Raw genomic sequence first — 26,082 nt, forward strand, 5'->3', positions numbered from 1 at the left:
ATTGAGGCATAATGGGCATAATATCATTATATCCGTCATATTAGTTTCAGGTGTACAACATAATGATTTGATATTTGTATATGTTGTTAAAAGGTCATAATAAGTCTAGCTTACATCCCTCACCATCCATAGTTTCAAAACTTTTTGTCTTCTGATGAGAACTTTTAAGATCTATTCTCAGCAACTTTCAAGTATGCAAAACAGTATTAACTGAAGTCCCCACGCTGCACATTACCTCCCTGTGACTTATCTATTTTGTAACCGGAAGTCTGAATTTTCTGACTCCCTTTACCCATCTTGTGCCCACCTCGGCAACCACCAGTCTGTTCTTGGTATCTGTGAGTTTTTCTTTTTTAGGGTCCACATGTAAATGAGATCATATAATATTTGCCTGTCTGTCTTTCTCTGTCTGACTTACTTCACTTATCACAATGCCCTCAAGGCCCATCCATGTTGTTGCAAATAGCAGGATTTCCTTCCTTCTCGTAGCTGCATAATGTATGTATGTACACACATGCATACATGCCCACATACACACACATCTGACATTTTCTTTGCCCATTCATCCATTGATGAATTCCTAGGCTGTTTCCACATCTTGGCTGATGTAGATAATGCTGGGGTGCATATATCTTTTCTAGTTAGGGCTTTCGCTTTCTTCAGATAAATACTCCGAAGCAGAACTGCTGGATCATATGATAGTTCTATTTTTAACTTTTGGAGAAACCTCCAGACCGTCTTCCTTAGTGGCTGCACCACTTCACATTCCCACCAACGCTGCACGAGGGTTCCCTTTTCTTCATATCCTCACCAGCACTTGTTGTTTCTTGTCTTTTTAATGATAGCCCTTCTAATGGTCTGAGATGATATCTCACTGTGGTTTTGATTTGCATTTCCTTCATGATTAGGGATGTTAAGCACCTTTTCATGTATCTGTTGGTCATCTGTATATCTTCTTTGGAAAAATGTGTAATCAGATCTTCTGCCCATTTTTTTAATCAGATTATTTAGGGTTTTTTGCTATTGAATTGTATACGTTTTTAAATATATTTTTTATATTAACCCTTTGTCAGATACATGATTTGTAAATATTTTTTCCCATTCAGTAGGTTGATTTTTGATTTTGTTGATGGTTTCTTTTGTTGTGCAGAAGTTTTTTAGTTTGGTGTGGTCTGCCATGTTTATTTTTGCTTATTTTAAGTTTGCTTGTTTTTGCTTTAGTTAGTTTAGTCTAAAAACTCGCCAAGGCCAATGTCAAGGATCTTACCACCTATGTTTTCTTCTAGGAGTGTTATGGATTCAGGTCTCACATTCAAGTCTTTAACCCCATTTTGAGATAATTTCTGTGTATGGTGTAAGATAAGGGTCCAGTTTCATTCTTTTACATCTGATTTTCTCAACACTGTTTATCAAAGAGACTTTTCTTTCCCATTGTATATGCTTGGCTTTCTTTTTCACAAATCAATGGACCGTATTTAGTGGGTCTGTCTGGGCTCTCCATTTCCTTCTGTTGATCTGCATGTGTGTGACATATCTTTGACATGTATATTTATTACTCAGATGTTAATTTTGCTTTTAGGATTATATAAGCATGCAGTTCACTTTAAAGCAATAACTTTTTTTCAAATTATATTTCTGCCATGTCAGAAACAGTGATTGAGTTGATTTGTGACCATTCCATAAAGGTTTGATGATTTCAAGGGAGATGTTCAAAACATATTTTGTGACCACCTTTACAGCTTATCTCAAGCTTCACTCAAACTGTGGTTGATCTAGTCCATGCCTGTGGTGTCAGATAGTACCTATTCATGGGTGAGTCAGCCCAGATCTCTACCCAGCTTGACTCTGTTCTCTTCTCTGAGGTCCTGTCCAGCCTGGCCTGGATCACTGTAATGACCTTGACAGGTCTCCCCACACCCATGCTTACCATCACTATTCCATTCTCTGTATTGCAGCTGGAGCAGCTTTTCTTGACATACCCCAATACTTTATCCCTTTTTGAGAGATGCCATTTATTCTCAGCCTCTAAGAAGTAAGAATCCAAATATGAAACAGAAAACCTCCCAGTTGCTTCATTAACCCCCAGGCAGTAGCTACTGTCTTAACTGTCTTCACTTCTGCTTGCCTGCCTCTTTTCCTCTTTAAGAGCTGGGAGGCTTTGCATAGCACCTGGCTCTGCACCCAAACCTGTATTCGCCTTAGTTACGTTCCTTTCGTCTTTTCTTCTCCAGGCACTTGCTGTTGGTGTCTGTCCCCAGCTGTGCCTGATGTTCTTTCAGGTCATCTCTCTTTAGATGAGTGAATGATTGTACCAGCACTTTTAATGCTAGACCCCTCAAATCCTTTTTGAAAATACAGTATAATAAATGAACTTAAGAACTCAATTTAGTGATTGAGGTAAGTATATGAACGAAAATACAGATGTTGGTTATGAGATAAAAATAGAGTTAGCTAAAGCTGGGTCAAACTGAGAGACTAAAAATATTTTGTCTTTATAGTCAGCCTTTTCTATTCATGTATGGGAAAAGAAAAGTAGCTTTCCTGCTTTTTCAATTTGCAAGTAATTTTTCAGTTTGAAATGAATTAGTATAAAAAAGAACAATCATCTTGTAGCTTTAGAATTTAGCTTGTCATTAAAAAAATAATAGGAGTGTCATCGCTTTAATAATCTGTAGCCAATTAAGGGTTTGAGTGATTTATAAATTTATGATTTTTAAAATTTAAAGCCTCATAAAGAACATATTTTTCATGAATGTCACAGTCATCATATTTAAGTTTATTATAATTTAATTTCTGATGTCCTGGTTTGGGTTTTACTGTGGTATTTGACAAAAAGGATAAGAAAATAAGCTAGTAATTGAGTCTAGTCAGGTGGGTGACCACTTTCTAAAACTTAAAAAATTGGTCATATCCCCAATACATTTTCTCAAACACTGTGGGGATTACTCTCCTAGTATATTTTGTCTGAACTTTGACAAAATAAAACTCTTTAGATCATATAGTAGGTCTGTGATAAGTGTATAAACTATATTTGAAAAGTTTTAACAATTGAGAACAAAACAAAGCATTTAAACCAAAGTCCCGCAAGGTTAGGGGGCGAGGGATTCGGAAAGCTGATTGTAAATACATTGTCCCAAGTCCGTGGCTGGTCATTCCTGAGTCAGCCATCCCCAGCTCACCTCGATCTGTCAGTGAGATCCTTGGGTTCCAGTTTCACATTCTCTAATTTGCTTTTTAAAGTCAGGCCGTGCTTTGCAGGTTTTCTGTCAGTTCCTGAATGTATTCCAGGAGAAACAGGGCCATGCGTTAGTTAGCCCAGCCAGCACTGACCTGAAGAAAAATTATTAGGAATTACTTTGACGCTTAGAACTGGCAGCCTGAGAATTAGAATTTGAAATTTGCTGGTCAAACAGCCCTCAGGCTACGTCTTCCTAAAACTGCCATCCAAGCTGATGGTTACCCAGTTGCTGGAAGGATAGTGTTACTGCCTTTTTTGATGGATTTGAGAAGTTCTGCAGACGTGGTCCCCAGAACAGCTGATGATGGGGGAGCCACGTAAGCCTCTCCTTATTGATTAAACACAGGACTGATCACTATGAGCCTGAGCATCTTGGCCGTATAAATGGACCAGCAAAATCGAGGTGCAGGACAGTCAAAGCTTAACCAGCAGGCCAGATCTTAAAGGCAGGAAAGCACCAAAACAAACACTAAGAGTATGAAAGACATAAAAGCAAGTGTTTGAACTCCAAGGTGTTAAAAGCAAGTACAGTTAGGCCTTGTTCATGGGCCATTGTAAGGCAAGGGGTGGAGCCCTGTGACAAATACAGCCCTGTCTTCTCTAAGCCAACCTAGATTCTCTGCCACAGAAAGGTGGTGTGCTACTCAGTCTAGTGATGTGATCTTCAGATGATCTGATGCTTTTAAAGTTTGGTTACCTGCTTCCATCTCAGGTTCTCAGGTCCATGGATTAAAGGAAAAGCAGCCTCCAGTGGAGAGGGATCTAGTGTCATGAATGGTTTCTTTTGGGGATAACCAGATTTCAGTTAGGGCACGAATGGGAAGCATAGAGAAATTAAGGAAATAGGGGAATTTCCCGATGGTGACATTCTTTCACTACCCACTGTCCCTCTTATGTCTTCCTTGTCTCCTTAACCAGCATCTCTTTTATTATTATAATCATCACTCCTTTGCAAATCCCTGCAACTCCCCAGGGCCCCTCTCTCCTCTGTCCTATTCCTGGCAAACCCCTGGCTCTGTGGACGCCTAACTCCCCCACCTTCTCCTCGCAAAATTGATAACTACAAGACTCAAGTGTTCATTCAGTGTGGCTGGGCTGTCCTGTGATGTTGCCTTTGGATGGGCCATGCCGCCTTCCGAGAGGGGCCTGTCTGTCTTCTCCCTTCTTAGACTTCCGGCTCCCCCTCCACTGCCGCTCCCTTCAGCTGCCGACCTTACTTGATATTTCAGTGAAACTTAAGTGAAGCAATCTGCCAAGAACTTCCTTACTGCCTGTTTGAACCCTCACTCCACCCTCCTCCCTTTTACAGTAGAACCTTTCCTTCTTGCTTTTCCAAGTACCTTTCTCCTGCAGGGACGTCTCTACCGGATCGCGCTCATCAACATGCACATGTGTTAAAAAAACGCACCCGTAACCTTTGACCCCACCTGTCCAAATACGGTCCCATTTCTCGGCTCTTCTTCACAGTGAAACTTAGGAGCACCATTCTGTGTGCATCTGCTGCCTGCAGTCCCTCAGCCTCCTCCAACTCTTCGGCCTTCCCCAATCCAGCTTCCGTCTGTACTCACCTGAAACTGCTAATTTTTTTTTAAGTGTCCATTTCGTTTCCAAATATAACTGCACATCTCTATCCTCGTCTTCACTTGACCTCTAGAGCAGCATGCAACATACTTGACTTCCCCTCCCTCCCTGAATCACATCTCCTGGTGTAGTGTCCGTGACACCACCCGCCCCCGCTTCCTTGCTCTCTCTCTCTCACTCCTACTTAGGGGCTTTCTGTGGTGGTTCCCTTCTGCTCAGCGTCTGAATGTGGAAGTGTCCTGGGCCCCTGCCTGGAGCCGCCATCCTTGTCTCTAGGTTCATAGACCCTCGTGTCCTCCCCCTTGAGCTCAAGACTCACATCCAAATGCTTGCTTGGCATTTCCACTTCGGTGTTTTATTGGCATCTCAACCTCCGTGTGTCTAAACAGAACTCATACTGTCCCACCACATACATGACACCCCCTCGCAGCCTCCTCCATCTCAGTAAAGGTCACCACCATCCATGAGTGGCTAAAGTTAAAAACTTAGGTGAAATCCTTGACTCTCCCTTCCTCTCCTCCCCGCTCCACCTCTTGTTCATCAGCAAGTCCCCAGCAAGGCCAGTTCTGCCCACTCATGTAGTTCTCTCCATCACCATTGCCTTCATCCTGGTCCAAGTTCCCATTATGTCTGGAACTATTGCAGGAGCCTCCCTGCTCCCACCCTGCCCTGTTGAAATGCGTTCTCTACGCGTGGCCAGGGTGGTCTCTAGAGACATAAATCCAGTAATTCAGTGTCTTCCCATTGCACTAGGATAAAATCCCAGCTCCTTACCCTGGCTCAGGGCCCTGGGTGACCTGATGCCTGCCCACCCCCTGCCCTGGCCTTATTTCACACTGTCATCACTAGAGGCACCACTGCACTTAATCTCATGGTCCCCAGGCAGCTTTTCAGGGTTGGTCACTTGCTCATCATTCAGATCACAGATGTCACCTCCGCAGAGAAGGCTTCCCTGAATACCTTCTTTAAAGAGGCTTCCTCCCAGTCTCTCCCAACATGTTTACTTATTTAATGTCTTCCTTACTCCACTAGAACTTATACTCCAGGAGGGCAGGGACCACTTGCGTCTGTGTTCTCAGTGTTTAGAGCAGTTATTGGCCTCTAGTAGAAAGTAATCAGATATTTATTGACCACCGGAATGAAAAAAGTCTGGAAGTGCAGTTCAGTTTTCAGTCATATCGCTTCTGTCACTCTCTTATTTGAACCAGGGCTGCCCCCAAGAGCAATAACTGCCCGATTACTATTTCTCAGGGCAGCGATGCCCTAGACTGCTGTTTCTGACCCGCAAGGGGCTGGAAGACCAGTTCATTCATCTTGTTAAGAGCTGCGTGTGAAGGACAGGAGAGTTTGGAAGCAGAGTGCAGCGTGAGTGAGGGGCGTTCTCCTTTGTTGATGTGCTGGTGCCCAAGTGTTTTTGTGTGTTGTTGTTGCGTGAAGATGTATAGATGCTGTCTCGTCAGGATCTTTATCAGTCTAGTCTCGTAGGACATACAGGAGAAGGAGAGACGTTAGGTTGCTCGGGGCTGCAATGACTGGTTGTCAAAGTGTGGGGCGGGAGTGGTGTGAAGAATGGATAGTGGACCACGCGGGGCTGCCTCCGTGGGGGTTTCTGAGGCAGTGCTTTCATAACCCTGTCCTTGCTGAGCCTGGGGAAGGGGCTTTGAAGGGGAGACATGAGCGTTCTCTTGGTTCTCTGAGGTTCCCTCTGAGACACAGGTGGACTTTTGTCCTTATAGCCAAAGGTCACATTCACACATCACTAGACAGGTCTTTAGATGATGGCGCTTTATGCAGGGGATGGTTACTTTCTCTTTGAGTTTATAAATTTCCCTAAAAGAGAAGATAATAGTACTCAAGGGATTATTTTTATTGTGGTAAAATATACTTGACATCAAATACATCATTTTAAAGTACAGGGGCGTTAAGGACATTGCGTCATCCTGCAGCCGTCACCACTGTCTATGTCTACAGCTTTCTCGTATCCGAAACGGGAGCTCTGTATCCGTGAGACAGTGCCTTCCCTTACTCCCAGTGCCTGGTAACCGCTGTGCTGCTCTCTGTCTCTGTGGATCTGACTGCTCCAGGTAAAGGAAGGACACGCCTCCTGTGTCCCCTCTGCTGTCAGCTGCTTCAGCTCAGACGCTCCTGCCCCGGGTGTGTGTGGGTAGGGGGTGGGGTTCCCACGCAAGCAGGTCTCCAGCACCAGCTGGGCGTCCTGCCATTCAGTTCAGTCCTGACACGGTCTACCTGGAGTTGGCGTCAGGTCCCACAGGTGAGGGTGGGGGCCCACAGGACTGCCCCTGCCACCCCCTTCAGGCACCAGTCATAAGTTCAGGCTGTTTCCCGTGCTTCTGACTGTAAATCTGAGGGTCCTACTACCCCCTCCTTGGGTTCAGTTAATTTGCTACAGCAGCTCATAAAACACAGGAGAATATTTTCTTACTAGATCACTGGTTTATTATAAAAGATACAACTCAGAAACAGCCAGGTGGAAGCGATGCACAGGGCGAGGTACGTGGGAAGGGACACAACCTCCATGCTCTCTCTGAGCTCTCTGTCCTCCCAGCACCTCCATGTGTTCACCCACCTGGAAGCTCTCCACACTCCGTCCTTTGGGCTCTTTATGGAACTGTCATTTCATAGGCATGATTGATTAAGTCACTGGCCATTGGCGATTGATTCGACCTCCATTCACTTTCCCCTACCCAGAGCCTTGGAGTGTAGGGGCTGAGAGTTCCAACCCTCTGTACACTGGGTTGGTTCCCTTCCAAAAGTCAGCTCATTCAAGTAAACTCATTATGGTTGAAAGGGATTTATTATAAATAACAAAAGTCACCCATTTTACCTTTATTGCTCTGAAGCTTTTTTAGGAACTGGGAGCAAAAACTAAATATTGTAACAAAAGATATCCCTATGGTTTTTATGTAGGAAATTACAAGAGTTTTCAGGAGCTATGTGCCAGGAACCATGGATGAAGACCAAATATATATTTCTTATTGTAAATTACAACCATAAATGGAGTCACACAATATTTGTCCCATTTTGTCTGTTTATTTCACTTAACATAATGTCAAGTTTCATCCATGTTGTACTTGCCAGAATTTCATTCCTTTTTAAGGCTGTGTAATATTCCCTTGGATGTATAGACCACATTGTGTTGATCCATTCATCTATCAGTGGACGTGTGGGTTCATTCCACCTTTTGGGTATTGTGAATAATGCTGCTATGGACCTTAGTGTACAAATAATCTGTTTGAATCCCTGCTTTCAGTTTTTTTGTGTATATACATACTCAGAGAAGTGGGATTACTGGATCATATGGTAATTGTATGTTCATTTTTTGAGGAAAGTACTCAAGGGATTTTAAACCTATTAATTTATTAGAAAAAAAGAAAAAAAGACCCTTCATTTTTTGCCTTGTATACGCTATGCAGTATGTTAGGTGTCAGAGGAACAAAATTAATGGGATATGACTCATCCTCTCTAGAATTCAGGGACTTAGGATGAGAGACCTATTCAACGGATGGATAAATAATTAGCTATTACATGCTGTGTTCAGTGCTGGAATAAGATGTGTACAGAGTACTGTGGGAGCACATTATAGTAACGATTTCTGGTGTTTCTGAAGACAAAGTCTCCTTGGATATCGTCCAGGATGGATACTCTACTGAATGCTGGTTAATAGTGGTAAATGCAGTGGACAAATGCCAATATTCAAGTTTTTGTTGTACATTTGATTTTTTTTAATAGCTAACTCTGTCTATCTTTTCTGTGACCTAAATGCCTTTCTTTTTTTTTTTTTATTTCCCTTCCTCTAGTGGTTCTTAATTGCCAACAGATCTTACAAAGTCAGTGCAGCAAGCTCTTTTTTCTTCAGCGGTGTGTTTGTGGGCGTTATCTCTTTTGGTCAGCTTTCAGATCGCTTCGGAAGGAAAAAAGTCTATCTCACAGGTAATCTGTTAGTGTTCATGAACTGAATAAAAGGACTTATTTCCCAGGGAAGTAATAAGGGGACTATTTCCTTAAGGTTCTCAGGGAATTGCCACGTGGGCACAGCACTGATCTTTATTATGCCGGTAAGAGGCCGAGTTGATTCTGGCCAAGCTTTTTAAAGTGACCAGCACACCCTATGAAGGCCAGATGTTTGCACCATAAACTTTTCATGGCGGTGCTTTCTGCAACCCCTGGATTCTAATTCATGGCATGTTTCTAAGGACGACAAAGATTGCAACAGTCTACCAGAGCCATTTCCTTCTGTCTTATGTGTTGATTTATTTCAGATGAGCTCCACAGGACTTAGCATAGTTCTCTTGACGAGCTGAGTACGAGCTAGGATTTTTCAATTTCCAGCATTATTGTGCATAATTTGAAAGGTACACATGATAAGCAGAAATCAACTGGTAACAAAGAAGACCTCAGTTGTTCCTGATAGTTTTTTAGAGGAACTGTTTAAAAAAAAAAAGCATAGCTCAGAAAATTTAAATTCACAAAAGATGTATCTTTACAGACTAACAAGTATAATGTATTGTGTTCATCAAATACAGGTTTACCTCTGGATTATTGAATCTTGTTCTTCTCTTTCTAGGTTTCGCTCTTGACATCTTATTTGCTATCGCAAACGGGTTTTCCCCCTCGTATGAGTTCTTTGCAATAACTCGCTTCCTGGTGGGCGTGATGAACGGAGGGATGTCGCTGGTGGCCTTTGTCCTGCTGAACGAGTGTGTGGGCACCGCCTACTGGGCACTTGCAGGTACTGCTTCAGTCCACGATGAGCCGCTCCAGAAAGCCTGGCAGGAAACCACATTAACCCTGGAGTCTAAAAGTGCATTTGGACTTGAGGTGCCCTATCCAACTATTAGATTTGCCCTCTGGAGTTTGTTCCGTGTGACCTTGAACGAGTCACGAGTCAGTTTATTTGTCTTCCTCTGTGGAAAGTCTCCCCCGGGCCCACCTCCCCGATGGTCAGCTTGCCCCCAACCCTCGCAGGCTGCCTGCAGATTGTCATGAGAGTGTCGTTTCCCTCAGGAGGCCGCTGACTGCTCTTTCCCTTGAGCTGAAAGAGAGTGCAGAGGTAGGAGATGCTAGAAACTCCCTTCTCGGTGCCTTTATGTTGTATTTTATTACATCCTTGTCTCCTAGGCCTTTTTGGCTTTTACTGTTCTCTTCCAGTCGGCAGGCAGTGTTTCTTTACTGATGTTTAAGTCCCAAAACGGAGGCCATATTCTGTACTGTTTTTAACCGTCCCACCATCCTCTCAAGAACTATATTGTAGTAAAACAGATGATTTTAAAAGCTTCCTGGACTTACAGTCATGTCTTGGGAGAGCTGCTGCACTAAACCTCTACTTTGTGGACTGTAGGTTTGCAGTGAGAATGTCCTGTTTGTTTTGCATTTTCATTCATTCAGCTGTACTGTTGATGTTCTTGTACTAACATGGAAAAAGGGTGATCGTGCAACTGTGGAGCTGTGTCAGCATGAGGATGTAGGTGAGGGAGTGCCAGCGACCATTCGCTGAGCATCTGTTATGTGCCAGGGAACACGGGAGGCATTGGCCCATTCCCATAGCGTTCCCAGAGCCTATGAGTTAAGAATTTCTACTTGATTTTTACGGATGAGGAAACTTGGCCTCTGAAAGGTGAGGTGATGTGGCCCCTTTTTCACACAGCTCCTGACTGACAGGGCCAAGATGATGCCCAGCTCACGTTGTCCCTGAGGACTCTCCTCCCAGACCTTCAGGAGGTCACCGCAGGTGAATGCTGACCTGCTCAGCCTGTTTTTTCTCACTGGTCGTGTTTCTGAAGTTGGTGAGGGCTAATGTATTGAGCTGGAAGACAGAGGATAAGTAAAATAAACTCTGCTCTGCAATCTGTGTGTCCTCCACACTTCTGTCTAAGCTGAAAGCCCCAGGGGATTGGGCAAGTCAGAGCTGAGCAGGCGAGCGCAAGACCCCAGCTCCATCCTTGCACGACAGCGTCCTGCCTGACTCTCACACGTGGTGCTTTACTGCGCACTTTGTCTACAGCAGCTTTCAAAGGCTGCTTTTTTCGCAAGTCCGGCTCCTCAGCTAGGATCAGTGAGAAAACTTCCTCTGAGTCTTCAGTCTGCCTTGTGACTTAAGGTCATTTTTTTTTAAGGACTAGGGTCAGGCTTGCTGGGACTTTCTGAGAAATTAGTTATGATGGTGATCATGACCACTCACATTATCCTGGGAGGACACAAAGGCACCCCCTCATGGGGTTTGGGTTCTCCCGAGGCTGAAGTCTTGCTCGTGTAGAGCGTCATGGGTACATATTTTTCAGGTACCTGGCACGTTCCCCTATTAAAGTCTTGACATTTGACTTTCATTGTTCCATGAAGAAGATGCTTTCTTACAAAACACACATCCTGCCCCCAACCCTGCCAGACTATCTAGGATTATTCCTGCCCTGTTGCATATGTGCAGAAAAAAAACAAAAAAACAAAACACCTCCTGGTCTCTTGCTCCCCTGCCAGTCTGCTAAAGGCAGTAAAAAGATTCCTGATACAGTGCTTTAACCTTCCATTCTCGTCCCTGAAGCTGAGTTAAGATGAGGCTATAAAATTTCTGTAGCAGAGGAAAAAGGGAGAAAGAAAAAAATGACAACAGTAGAACCAGATGGTTGCCAGATTCAGTGTGAGATTCAGAAGGTGCGTGAGAGAGTTCCCGGAGAAGAAGGTGCGTGAGAGAGTTCCCGGAATGCCAGTGCCCCGCCCCGCGCCCAGGACAGAAGTAAGAGTCTGATGCGCCTGCAGCTCTTTTGGGAGGCACTTCCTTCTTCTTTCTTCCATGAGCTGAGTTTTCTCCGGAGTTTTGTCCTTGGCTATGCTTTTCAAGCTGTTCTCTCTCCAGCACAATTGTATACACTCCTATGGCTTCTGAACTTCAAGAAGTTGGGGGAAGAAACCTAAATGGTTAGCAAGAGGGGATTATTGGAAGTAGCCTAATTGTTTAGCAGTAAAAATAATAATAATAATAATTTGAACAATTGTGCTTGATTACAAAATAATATGTGCAGTCTGTATAAAATACTATGTAAAGTGTGTGCAAAAAAGTCTAAGTCCAAACCAAAAACATCCACTTTTGACCAGTTTGCTGTGTAGTGCCTAGCAAGAAGAATGAGGAGAATTGATTAAAAATTATTGAGAGTAGAAAAGATAAAATACTAAAGCTGTGAAAAATGTCATAGTAATATATTTATTATTTATTTTTTCTTATATAAATATCTTATAACAAAAGGAATTGATACTCACTGTAAAAAAAACAAACAAACCAAGAAATATATACAAGTGAAATATAAAGAATGAATACAGTCCTGCCCACCTAGAGACCATCTCGGTAAACGCGTTGCTGCCAGGGCCTCTCCTTTACACACCTGTTCTACAGCATTCATTTATTAAACAGACCCTGCTGTGTACCAGACTCTGCTTTCATAGGCACTTCGGATACAAGTTGTAGGGGGAGGCTTGCTCCAGTGGAGCTTATGTTTTAATCAGGAGAGGCATATGCGAATGTGAGGTAATTTCAGAACATGTTAAGTGCAGTGGAGAAAATGAAACAGGACAGTGGACCAGATAGTAAGTGCAGGGGACAGTGACATTAACTAGGATAGTTAGAAGAAAACCTCAAAGTAGGTGTTTGAGCAAAGATGTGAATGATGAGGAAGACGGGGGCAGTGAGATTCTGAAAGAACTTCCAGTCGGATAGAAAGGCGAGGACCACGGCCCTGAGGCAGGAATGAGCTTCTCTGAGGACCTGGGAAGATGCCCGTGGGTGCAGTGTGGAGAGGCGGAGGGAGGCTGGGGTGAGATCAGGTTGGAGGGGCTGGATGTGATAGGGTCCATGTTGGGCCAAATGAAGATTTTTTCCTTTTTACTCAGAGTACAGTGGGTAGCCAATGAGTGAATTAAATAGAGGAACAGGAGGATCTTATAGCCAGAAAGATTGCACTGGTAGGTGTGTGAAGAATGGATTGGAGAAGCAAGAGTGGAAATGGAGGGGTCACTCAGGAGGCTGCTGTGATTGGCCCCGTGGAACCCAGAGGCAGCTCAGACCAGGTGGGAGGAGTGGAGGAGGAGAGAGGGTGTATTTGCACTGGATTGGGGTGGGAACGTGACCTGCTAAACGATCTGCAAAGAAGGCGAGAGAAAGGGGCGTCAAGGGGACTTCATGCCTTGCGCTCAGAAACTGGATGGCCCATTGGTGTCATTTACAAAAATGAAGTCATCACTCGGTGCTGTTTTCTAACCTGCTGAAATTTGGCCTTTACTAGTGCAAACTGAGCAGGAATCACAAACTTGAAATTAATTTAAGATAAGCAGAAAAGAAATCTGAAAAATAGGTATACGTACCCAAGGACCCATAAACAGTTACAAAACCACCGATGGTACTCCAGAATTACAATATGCAAAAGGAGTGATTGGAAACATTCGTGTTTTTTTTTTTTTTAACTTCAATTTTTTAACCAAATAACCTAGAGCCTTACCACATCTATGTCTCCTTACCTTATCCTCGTCATTTCTGGGCACATATGTGTGGCTTCTTGCTGGACATTAGATATGAATGTCAATTGGCCCCTCAGATTAAAAGTATTGCCTTCTTTCACCTAAAATTTCTGTCCTCTTCTGGGACCTCTATCTATGGTAACGTCATCATGGTATTTAAAGTCACTAAGCTAGGACCTTTCAACCATATCCTCTTGTCCATCATAGCCAGTTGATACCAGGTCTTACTGATGGTGACAGAGATTCAATTGTGATGAGTGTACGTATAAAGGGAAGTCATTTGGTTAAACATGACCGAACCACTGAAGAGTCTGGCCGTGCCGATACCTGGAGCCAGAGTCAGATGCTTCTCATCTCTCTTCCGCATCCTCTCTGAGAAGCTTCCTCTGGTCAGTCAGGGATGGGGCCAAGCCGCTCTCAAGTTTCACCATCAAGTCCAGTGTGTTAAATCCTTGGCAGGAGCTCTGATCGGCCCAGGAGCTGTGATTGGCAGCCCCCGCTTGAACTGCAGGGATTAGGAAAGGGGAGATCATCTCTCCAAAAAAGGGAAAGAATGTTCTTGGAATGGAAAAGAGTGCTAGGTAGACAATATTTTATAATGGTTACTCACCAGCAGCAGCGTCCAGGTGGCTTTTTTGGGGAGGTTAATAGCTGTTAAGAGGCTACACCTATTTTTCAGTAGAATGATATAACTCACATTTGTACAGCGTGCATTATTTTGTTTGAAACTGATAGCTACCCTTCGAGGTAGAGATTATTATTTCTCTTTCATTGATGAGAAAACTGAGACTCAGAGACATTTAGTGATTTTCCCAAAGTCACACAGCAGTGTGTGACAGAACTCGGATCTGAACTGGGTCCCTCTGAAATGGTCCCATCCTACGGGCTCTCTTCTTTTTGCCTACATTGTTGTCAGTGGACACTGAGTCCTCAGAGCTGCTCTGGGCAATGACAGAAAGCCTTGTTCTTGGAAACCAGGTGCTATTTGGTGCACAGTAATGAACCTATAATAGCTATTGATTATCTTAAGTTTCCAGGGAAATCACAGAGGATGGAAGCCCCCATTCCCTTACTTAGCTAACCACGTGTTCTGATGGGTTTTCTGAACACGCTGAACTTGCTGCACCATCAGCCCTCCCTTTGGTTTCCCCCTTGTCCTCACCAGGGCAGACAGCATACAAGTCATTATTTTTTGTTATAGGTTGATAATCTATGGACAAGAATAAAAGAAACATTGTGTTACAGGATTACTGTAGAAAATTCTTGTAACAGGATCGACAGTGTCCTGTTGCTATGGGATGCCTGCCGGAGCCCGCCTTTCCCTGGGAGGGCGATGGGGAGAGGAACGGTACAGAGTGCAAGCTCTGCCATCAGACAGACCAGGGACCACGCCTCCTGGCCGAGCCACACAGCTCTGTGTCCTTAGCAGCACCTAACTTCTCTGAGCTATTTCCTCCCTCTGCGTATGGCTAATGATGGCACCTGTTTTGTAGGATAATCTATGTATAAGGCTTAATGCTCAATAAGTGGCAGCTCCTATATAAATAAATAGTGATAGATTTATTTAACCATGACTAGTAGTAGCAGTTACAGAAAGTGAGTCAGAGGTATAGAATTTGCAAGTATATTGGGCAAGCCAGCGGGTTTAGTCCCCAGTCAGCACTCATTTCAAAAAACATGGGACCCTCAACATCCCACGGTTGATTTCTTTCTTTCAGTGGCTGACAAAAATTCATGCTTCATGGAACTTATATTTCACTTGGGAGAGACAGACAATAAACAAAATAAAATGTCCTATATCTGATGGTGATAAATTAAGTAGGGAAGGACAGTGGGGAGAACTGGGGAGCAGGTTGTGATTTAGGATAAGGATTTCAGGGACAGCCTCAGGGAGAAAGATGAAGTCCCGGCATTCCCATAGTCATGTGACCTTAAAACCTTACCACCGTGTAGCCAAAAATATTTCCAAGCCTCAGCCACGGGCTCAGGCAGATGTCAGTACAATGTCAATGCAGAATGCGTTTGGGCAGGCCCTTAACATTCATCCTGACCACATGTGGTTTGTATTTTTCATCTGCCATCCTCCTTTTCCACTGATTTGCTGGCCTCTCTTCTAGTTCTGTCACCTGAACCTCCGTATTTGTGTAGATTTTTCTTTCTGCTGACATGTCGCAAGGAAGAGACTGGCCCTGTGACCTGGGTTGGAAACAGTGCTGCAGGTGCTCCTTCCTCCAGTAACAGGCGTCTCTTCCTGAATTAGGGTCGATCGGCGGCCTCTTCTTCGCAGTCGGCATCGCCCAGTATGCCCTGCTGGGGTACTTCATTCGCTCCTGGAGGACCCTGGCCGTTCTGGTTAACCTGCAAGGAACCGTGGTCTTTCTCCTTTCTTTGTAAGTAGTTCTTCCTCTTCGAGTTTTGATTTAATAAAACAGAAGGAACGTCTTAAGAGGATGTGGGTCAATGAGTGGCGTTATTCCCTTTCAGGAGTTTGCCTGAACTGACTTTGGTGAAGAACTAAATTCCGCAAGCGCTCCAATGCTTGGCAGCTCCTGGGAGGAGAGATGCTTAATTAATTCAGAATGCAGGTATCCCTTGTTTAAAGTGACCTCTCGGTAGACTGCATTTTCACCTTCACATTGCTGATGGAGGGTACCGATTTCTTTTTTAACCTAATGCCTGGCTTAAGGATCTTCAGGCTGGATCACGTCACGTGTTAGGGGTGCGACCGAGCTGTGATATCGCAGAGCAATCTGTGCATATTGAATATGTAGGGGTGACCCGTTCATCCCCCGGGTGAGTATCATCTCAGGGCCTCTACCTGTGGATGTAGAAGGCTTCTCAGATATGGGAGAAATCCTTGGAGTGCACGGACTCAAAGTGATGATTCCCTGAGTCAGGGCAGGGTTTACAGACAACTGATCCAGAGTGTCCCACCACGGTGAGCCATCAACTCAGGCCTGTTTCCCCAAAGGTTTTAATGTGCTTATGAAAGATTTTCTCCCCTCAGGTATCAGACCTCTGATTTTAATCATTAAAATCTTTGGGACAAATAAAAATGTGGGCCACTGGTACCAGCTCTCTTCTGTTCCATGAAGTGAGGGTTACATGGAATAGAATTTGCATTCAGATTTGATTTAGTCATTCTTTATGCAGGTTCTACTAATTGAGATTTGATGGGGATCAAACTGAAGTGTATTTTCATTTTCTCTTTGAAAGTAAGAGCATTATTAAGGACAAACATGAATTTAGTAGAAATAGTTAACCTACATTTAAAAAGGCAAAATTTATGAAATGCATTTAGTTATGTGAATTAGGGTGATGTAGTTTTATTAGAAAGGCAAGCTAACCACTTCTTACTAGCTTGTGTATTGTAAATTTGGGGAATAAATGGGTGCCTAGGATAGATCCCTTGAATTAACAAGCATTTATGTAAATAATCAGTAGATAAATGAGTTTTCTTTTAAAATATTTAATAAATCACATACTTCTCAATCCAGCCTGCTCTCATCTCTCCTTCAGTAGCACAGCGACTACACTGGATGATCCAAGCCATTCTGCTTTTCTTTTTCGGAATGTGTGGTCTGAGCTTCTTACTGCTTAGTGCTCAGTGGGGACAGTGACTCTCTGGGAAATTAGTTCAGGTCATGAAAAAGAGGAAACAGAGAAAAGAACACATGAAATTGAAATGTGTTTATTCCATTAGGCCTAGAAAGTAAGGCTTGCTGTAGTCAGCCTCCAGTTTGTCTTCGATTTTCTCCCATCCCGCGTCCCATGCGCTGTTCCAGGCACATTAAGCTGCTCGTTGTTCCAGTCTGTGCCTTAGGCATGTCTGCTTCCGTGCCTGCTACTCAGTGCCATTGCTGATTCCTTCAACACCCTCATCCCCATCCCTCTTATCTGTTAGTTAATGGCTTTCCCGCTTAGCTCAAATGCCACTGCCTCCAAGCTCTTCCTGGTCACACCTCAGTCGTTCGCTTTCTTTTCTGAATGCTGCAGCACGCACATCATTTGTACCCCTTGAGTGGCCCCTTATTTCTGCCTCACACAGGAGCTTGTCCTCTTTATAAAGCAGGAGCTCTCTGACAGCCCGGGCTCTTTGCTCAGGAGCATTCCCTCAGCACCAAAGCCGTGGGCCTGCCACGCAGTAGATGCTTCATGTCCATCAGACAGAGGGGGGCACAGAACCCTTTGGAATTAGCCTTCATTGGCCATCAGCAACATTAAGAAAGAGTCACGTTATTTTAGAGTCATACCTGGTTGGTTTGTTTTACTGGAAACATTATTGGTTAACTTAAAAATTCTCCATTTTTGTAATACTTGAATCTGGATAGTTTTATTTTAAAAATTAGTGCCCCCTTAATTAAAGCTTTTCCACCTTTAGAACAATTCACCAAAAAAAAAAAAAAAAAAAAAGAAGGAAGAAAAGAAAAGAAATTTACAGGACATTTTTGAACAGAGGCCTCATTGTTAAATTTACGCTGTCTCTTCTAAAAGTGACCAGCATATTGTGTAGAGGGTGGCTGTTCAAAGGCCTGCTTTTTCTTCTAAAAACCTATCTTACTGTTTTGTGTGCATCACCAGATGTGTTAGAACTCATATTCCCCAATCTGTCCATTAACAGCTAGGTGAGGCTTTGTTATTGAGACGCTTACTGGCTTCTCAAAATGCGGAGAAATACCAGGTCCTAAGTTTATATAATCCAGATAAACCCTTTCTCAAGTAGAAATGGTTTTATTAACTCAGAGTCAAATTTCCAAAGCCTGAATATCTCTCGAATACCATCTTTAAAAATGATTTATAAGGGGGAGGAATATAGCTCAGTGGTAGAGCACGTGCTTAGCATGCACGAGGTCATGGGTTCAATCCCCAGTACCTCCATTAAGAAATGAAGAAAGAAGTAAGCAAACCTAATTATCTCCCCCAAAAACAAACCAAAAGAAGTGCAAAAAAAAAAAAAGATTTATGAAGTTTTAAAAGTAATTTTTATTGCTTATAAAGAATTCTGAAAACACAGAGAAATTTAAGAGGAAGGAGGAAAAGGAATTAAATTACCCAGAGATTAAAAATGACGGCTAACATTTTGGTTGTTTCTTTGTTGGTCCTTTTTCACTCCCCTTAGTCCTCCTCGGTTTTAAGTTTTGCTATCATAGACTTTCTCATTATTTCACATTTTCTTTCTAATGTTTCACTTATTTTTCTATCTTTCTAGTATTTCACTTATTTTTCCATCCCAATATACTCTCTGTACTCACCCCACAAGTTGTCTTTTATATTTTTATTTGTGCTTAGACTTGCTCAGGTAGTTTTGCATAGCAACTCATGCGTGGCCCTGGGGATGGGGCCAGTTAATGCTGTGATGGTCAGCAGACTGAACTTCCAGCAAGACAGTCTTTTCCTTGATTATTTACTTGTGTTTCAGTAACAGTAATCAGCTGGCAATGAGGAAGTAAATAAGGAATTTTTCAGGATGTCATAGAGGGCTTTGTCCCTGCTTTTGTTGACAGCGAAACGTTGTGTATGAATAAATCTCTTCCCATTAGCAAAACTCCCGGTAAAACGCCTGCCTTTTTGTTTCTGTGGTCTTTCCTCTTAGCATCTGTTACATTGCTGGAACAAAATAAAAGAGCTCAATAAATATGGTTATGGACGGACTGGCTGTCCATGAAGTTCCAAATTCCATGATGTCTGTTGCCAATTCACCATCCTTACTGAAAGGCATGGAGAAATCTAAAACACATTTTAGGCAAATAATACCAAATTCGATCAGCAGGTACTTGATGTTGTGTTTTGTAAACAAGGCTTCCGAGTTCCTGCCACTCACTTGGTTTTTGAGAAGTCCTCTAAAAGTGTATGCAGAACTGTGAAGAGGAGAAAAGATACTTCATATCTAAATTTTGACACTGTAAAAAGGTGTCAGTTGGAATAGAAATGTTTAATACTTTGTAGTAATAGTAGAAAATAACTGTGGTGCCATAACTGGAAGTTAACCAGAAAATAACTTTTATTCTTTAAGGTCCTGGGGGATCAGGGAACAGCCCCAGGACATATTAGTGAGTGCGTCAGCTGACTGGAGTATTTTGAAGTCTTAAAGCTCAAAAGTTGCCAAGATTTGATAAACCCTGTTTCATTTTTATGTGAAGTCTTAACATAATCTCTACCTTCTTAATAACATACCACTATGTTAAAAACACTTGGAAATTTTTTTTTCTGGTGGATGATAGAGATTTTTATCTCCTTTGTGAGACTTTTTCAGAACTTAAAAAACCTACTCTCTGGTACAGTATTACTGTGACAACACGTGACTATGATTTAGAGCCGTATCCCTGACACGTGCCTTATGAAGAATTTGTATTGTTTGGTATTACAGACTTAACCTGCCATTCATATATTAAAATTTACTGAAGTAAACACATACTGTTTACTTTTTTACTGGGATTTGGAAGCGTGTTCTTGGTTCCCATTCATAAAGGAGGTGACCATTTAATGTTGGCAGCTGTCAAAAGTAGCCCTCTCTCTCCTACACGTGTCACTGGGAGAGTCAAGCTTTAAACCTAACATGGAATCCAGTCGTGGTGAGGGTGACGCAGGAAAGACGGATGTGGGCCATGAGGAGGGCCGTGTCCCAGGCTTCGGTTGAGCCCCTGGGACGTGCCCAGCCAAGTGTGGGTCCTTGGCTTCGTGCAGGAAAGAATTCAAGAGCAAGCCACAGTTGAGTAAAGGCAGATTTATTTAGAGAGATGCATCAAAAGGCAAGAGAAAGGCCACGAGGTGTGGGGGTTGGGTGCTCAGATTAGAGTAAAAGTAGGTACACACTCCATAGGCAGAGTGTGGGCCATCTCCAGAGAGGGAGGGGGGGTGGCCGTGAGGGGCAGTGTTGCCAGTTTTTATGGGCTCAGTGGCTTCATAGGCTAATAAGTGGAAGTACCAGTCTAACTACCCAGGAAGGGATTCCCAGGAAGTTGGCCATTTCCTACTTTTTGACCTTTGTGGCTACTAGCCTTGGACTGTCATGGTGCCTGTGGGCATGTCATTCACCATGTTAATATATTACAATGGGTATATATAATGAAGCTCAAGGTCTGCTAGAAGTCAAATCTCCCACCGTCTTGGGCCTCAAGGCCTGCTGGGGGTTGACTCCTCAGCCATCCGGGTGTTCGTTGTTGTGCGGTTCCTTGAATGGCTGTGCCCTGCCCCCTTCCTGTCTCAAGGGGACCACGTTCTTCGTGGGTGGTTGGTCTCCATCCGATGCCCGTGGACCTATACGAATATACAGCCTTTAATGACGTCTCTTTCAGATTCATTCCTGAATCACCTCGTTGGTTATACTCCCAGGGTCGACTGCGTGAGGCCGAAGCAGCTCTGTACCTCATTGCCAAGAGGAACCGCCAGCTCAAGTGCACCTTCTCACTAACGCATCCGGCCAACAGGAGCTGCAGGGAGACCGGAAGTTTCCTGGACCTGTTCCGTTACCGGGTCCTCCTGGGGCACACTCTGACCCTGATGTTCATCTGGTAATTCTGTCTAAGGGCTGTTCTGTGGAGCTGCAATTCGGAGTTGCTATAGGTCTACTGATAATCTGTTTATTCTTCAGGGTCACAGAAGATTTCACTCTTTTGTTCAGTGTGAAGTTGTTTTCACAGCAACAAGCCCCTCCCCCACTCCATCCCTTCAGCGTTGTGCTCACCTCTTGCTTTCAAGCATCCTGCCTTTCAAGGAGGAAATGATGGTGCCTGATAGCAGGTTTACTGAATGTGAATAAGTAGATACCAGAAATACATCTTTGCTTATTAGATATTTAGTATCATTTTTAAACCCCGCCCCGCCCCCCCAGAAAAGGAAAGCAAGCATGCACACCAGAGGCAGAAGGGTTTCTAAGGAGGATTTTGAAAGCCTCGCCCCTTGGTTTTGGCAGCAGTTAGACAGCATGTTCTGATTGCAGTGGCCTGTGCTGCATTTTGTGCGGCATCCCAGCCACCCGCCCACTCACTCACTCAGGTGGGCTGAACGTCATCCCTCATACAAGTGCGACCCTGGGAGGGTGACCGGCCAGACTCAAAGCCGTGTGTGCGCATCAGTGAATGAACAGATTAGCATTCTCTGAACCTGATTTTCTAGTTTGGCTCATTCTGACCTCAAAATGCTCTCAGTGTTAATGTAAATTGCACTGAATGGTTCAAGATGGTTCCGTTTGAGGAATAAAATTGTGGAAAGGGGAGAAATGGAAGGGCAATACTTAAACTATGTGGAGCACACATGTGTTTTAATATTATTCGTTCTGCCAAAGTGCCATGAGCATAATTAGGTCCAGGCTTGGACATGAACATCATATTTACTGGCTTAAAGGACTGCTGTGCTCTGGTTTGCAAGGATTTGCCAAGAAGGCTGCATGGAAACCTACATTTTCACGTGGGGATAAAGGAGAGTCATTTCATATGAAAGTGATCATATAAATAAAGCAAAAATGAAGAGTAGATTGAGAATAAAAAAGGCGCAAAGATAGCTTTCTGTATCACGATTCTTTCCCTACCCTGCTAAACCCTGGCTACCACCTGTATGGTTAGGGGCCAGGTCACGCCAGCTGCTGGCTTCCCTACCGAGCCAGCACAGTGCTGGAGATTCACAAATGCATAGAAGTGTTGAATGAAGGACACAGGCTTGGAAGCATGGAAGTTCAGAGAGCCTTTAAAAGCCCAACCTGACAACACAGCGTAGGACCTGCTAATCGAAGGTTCTACCAATTGTAAAGTAAAAACTTACAAAGTATGTTCTGGTACTTAAGGCTCCATAAAACTTCATTTGTGTGTTTTGTAGACAGTCAGTCAAACCCTCTGCCTTGGAGGAAGCATCTACTTCTTAGGTATTATTCACTTTTTGTTTTTAAGGTTTTTTTGTTTTTTGTTTTTTCCAGAAATGTTAACTTTTAGATTCTGACCTTCAGGGGATAAAGAACAGACAAACAAACAAACCAGACTTAGAGCCAGGGAGAATGTTCCTTTTTATTTCATGTCTTACACACAGCCAACGGAGCTCTTCTCAAATAAACTTCTTCCCCCTGGGCTCATAATGTTCAAACAGATGATAACAGAGACGATGTCATTCCACATACTGCCGTTCTCTTTGAAGAAGCCATAAAATTCTAAAATCCTTTCTGTGGATCTGTCATTGAAGAAAGCCTTAACTGGGGACGAAAATTATACCTCTGTGTTTAACATCTGTTCCTTTGGTTATTTCCCACAGTAGTGCCTTCTTAAATAGTTCTTTGATGCCCTAAATATACTGTTAAATATTATGCAAGCATTTTAAATTTTGTTTGGGGCCCATAAAGAGGATTGGAATGATTTTAATAGCTGTAATTATTCATCCCAACGACCAGCTCTACCATCAAGGAACCTTGCGAGCAAAGTCCTCACCTTGGGACCAGAGTCCTCCTTGCCTGTGTGCTCCCCATCCACTCTCCCTCTCCACCAGCTGGTAACTGAATTCCTCAAGTGTCTTGAACTGGCTTTGTTCATTTGTGCCCCACTTGCCACCGTCACAACCTGGTTTAACTATGCATGTGTGTTTCCATGGCTGGAATTACTTCCCTGGGATTTCTATTTTAGATGCAGTGTAGATACGCACTAACACAGACAACACGTTAGCAATAGTGTCATATAAGAGGAGGGTCTCTACTGCAGATGGAAAGGATTTTTTAAAATATTTTACAAAAGAATTTTAATTTGTTTAGCCTGCTGCTCACAGGCAAAGTGCTAGGGGACAGAGAACACAGACAAACTCAGTGTCACCTTGCATCCTTAACCGTGATGTCCCTGCGACGACTCTGCTCATCTTCCTTAGGATGTGAGTGACAGCTCTGCCCAGGAAGAAGTAATGGGAAGTAGCTGCTGCCCTGGCTCCTTTGCCAGAGGGAGATGAATCACTAAGCAATTCAGCTCCAGGGGGCCCTCTTCCCTCCCCATCGCTCTCCTTGGTTCCTGTGGCCCATTCTTAATAGCCCAGGGCACTTGGCCCACTTCGCTGCTTTGGCAGAGATGGAAACAAAGCTTTCCCTTTCCTGTTGGTCGCTTCAGAGTCACAGCTCATTGGACTTTTTCTAAGGACAAGGGAAGCAAATGGGAATTTCCCAGAAAATAACACTTGTCAAAATGCGTTGTAAAAACTGATGAACTTCCAAAGCCCATGTGTTTTACCGTTTGTATAGAAATTCATGGTTTGCAAAATATATTCGTCTACTAGCAAAGCCTAGTGTCGGTGTATTTTCGTTTATTCTAGCCTAGTTTATTTTATTTTTAATTATGCAGTTTCCTAGACACAGAAGTTCCTATCACAGTAGTTCCTCCCTTATCTGTGGTTTTGCTTTCTGTGATTTCAGTCACCCGAGGTCAACTGCAGTCCAACACTATTCAATAGAAAATTCCAGAAGGAAAAAACTCCTAAGTTTTAAATTGTGTGCCACTCTGAGTAGCATGATGAAATCTCACACCTCCACACCCCGTCCCACCCGGGACGTGAACCATCCCCTCGTCCAGCATATCCTGCCTGTCAGTCACTTAGTTGCTGTCTCTCTTACCAGGTTGGCTATCCCCATATCACAGTACTTGTATCCAAGTCACTCTTATTTTACTTACTAATGGCCCCAAAGCAGAAGAGTAGTGATGCTGGCAATTCGGATGTTCTTTTACTGTGCGTAATTTATAAGTTAAACTTAATCACAGGTGTATGTCTAGAAAAAAAATACATATAGGATTCGGTAGTATCCATGGTTGCAGGCATCCACTGGGGGAGTTGGAACGTATCCCCTGTGGCTAAGTGGGGACCACTATATTCCCCTCACTCTAGACGAAGTTCCTATTCCAGTCTGGGGCTTCAGGATGGCCCTCTGTCCAGCTTAGCTCCTGGGCTCCTAAGTTCCTGTGGGACGTAGGCTCTGTACCCAGCACAGTGCCTCCCACCCAGGAGGCATTCCCTCAGTGTTTCAGCAGTGGTGTGCAAAACAGATGAATAGCTTTGCTCCTCCCAGAGGATCCTGCCTCTGTCCTGGCCCTCGTCTTCTCTTTCCTGTTATGGGTGTCTGTAGCATGTGCACCTGCTGAATGCCGGGAGGGGATGAGAACCTGGTCAGCGGTTGGAGTCCCGGTCACTCTGGCTGACAGGCAACCCCCTGATGACCCAGGCACTTACCAGCATGCGTGCTCAGTGCCATCCTCTGTTGGCTTTCTCCACGGGAGTGCTTTTCTCAAGTCATTTCGATAATATCATAACAGTTGCCTTAGGCAAATGTTTTATAAATTGTTGAATTAAATAAAATAAGAGTAGAATCATTGTCCTCTATTAAATGCAGAATTGCCTGATGAAAGCACAATGTCTCCTCTGTCAGAAGCTGACCACTCATTTGCTTTATTATAGAGCATTCGGACGGAGCTCAAATCACTTTCAAGGCCTCTTTATTTTTTATTTTGTCCTAGTATAGAAATTATATTAGGATAGAAAGGTCAGTGGGAGAGTCAAACTTACTACTTGAGACAATTGTTTAAACCAGTATTTGAATCTTCTCTGGCAAATTCTTACGTGCTTTTCTGTTGTCTTTCTTGTCTTTTGCCCCCAATTGCAGGTTTGTGTGCAGCTTGGTGTATTACGGCCTAACCCTGAGTGCAGGCGATCTAGGTGGAAATATTTATGTCAACTTGGCCCTGTCCGGCCTCATAGAGATTCCGTCTTACCCTGTCTGCATCTACTTGATTAACCAAAAATGGTGAGTATGGGTGGGTATGAAATACACCGTATAGAGCACACACACACTCTAACACACGTCATTACCTAGATATTACTGTCTTTGTCCATCTGCCAAATACTCCGTGGTGATTAGAATTCTTTTCAGATCAAACACAGCAACAATTCATTTTTTAGTGTGGTAATTCTTGGGCTGCAAGTTTATGAGTATTTATTTAGGTTTTCAATCCAATATGAAAAGACATTACCACTTGACTGTTTCTGAGCGGTCTGTGTGTGATGTTAGTATCAACAGATGGGGTTATTGGCTCCACATAGATAGAACTCCATCAACCCAATCACTGTCGTTTTTTCTTAATTGACGTATACTTGATTTATAGTGTTAGTTTCAGGTGTACAGCAAAGCGATTCAATTACATGTACACATCAATTTATGTGTGTACATATATGTATGTATGTATATATTTTCAGATTCTTTTCCTTTACAGCTTATTACAAGAGAGTGAATCTAGTGCCCTGTACTATACAGTAGGTCCTTGTTGTTTATCTATTTTATATATAAGTAATGTGTGCCTGTTAATCCCAAACTCCTAATTTATTCCTCCCCCAACCCTTCCTCTTTGGTAACCGTAGTTTGTTTTCTGTGCCCCTGAGTCTATTTCTGGTCTGTAAATAAAATTTGTATCTTTTTTTAGATTCCACATGCAAATGATATCATGTGATATCTGTCCTTCTCTGTCTGACTTACTTCACTTAGAATGATCATCTCTAGGTCCAACCATGTTGCTGCAAATGGCATTACTTCATTCGTTTCCAATCACTATCATTTAGACGTTCTTATACAAGACAAAGAACTAGAGGAACTAGAAAGACTTTTCTTTCCTCTTAAAACCCGCTTGACTGTGCTGAGGGGAAAGATAATCCTGCTTTTGCTGCTCATTGTCAGTGGGCACTGTTTTGAAATATTTTTAAAAAGTTCTTTGGTAGAGCATGCTTTCGTTGGTTTTTTTCAG

At 43.3% G+C, this 26,082-nt stretch overlaps 1 protein-coding gene across 3 annotated transcripts in view; it reads left to right on the plus strand.

Moving 5' to 3' along the window:
- SLC22A15 (solute carrier family 22 member 15) overlaps nucleotides 1-26,082 on the plus strand; it is a 71,362-nt gene that overhangs the window by 25,029 nt on the left and 20,251 nt on the right. For all 3 annotated transcript variants that reach the window (XR_012509196.1, XM_074370257.1, XM_074370256.1), the window contains exons 3-7: nucleotides 8,638-8,770; nucleotides 9,405-9,569; nucleotides 15,600-15,729; nucleotides 20,635-20,850; nucleotides 24,951-25,091. Coding sequence is in view for 2 of the 3 variants with exons in the window: in XM_074370257.1 (XP_074226358.1) it covers nucleotides 8,638-8,770; nucleotides 9,405-9,569; nucleotides 15,600-15,729; nucleotides 20,635-20,850; nucleotides 24,951-25,091 (785 nt within the window). In the remaining variant the exon portion in view is untranslated. The remainder of the gene's footprint in view (nucleotides 1-8,637; nucleotides 8,771-9,404; nucleotides 9,570-15,599; nucleotides 15,730-20,634; nucleotides 20,851-24,950; nucleotides 25,092-26,082) is intronic.

This window comes from Camelus bactrianus, chromosome 9 (genome assembly GCF_048773025.1).
Source record: "Camelus bactrianus isolate YW-2024 breed Bactrian camel chromosome 9, ASM4877302v1, whole genome shotgun sequence".
Taxonomy (NCBI): Eukaryota; Metazoa; Chordata; class Mammalia; order Artiodactyla; family Camelidae; genus Camelus; species Camelus bactrianus.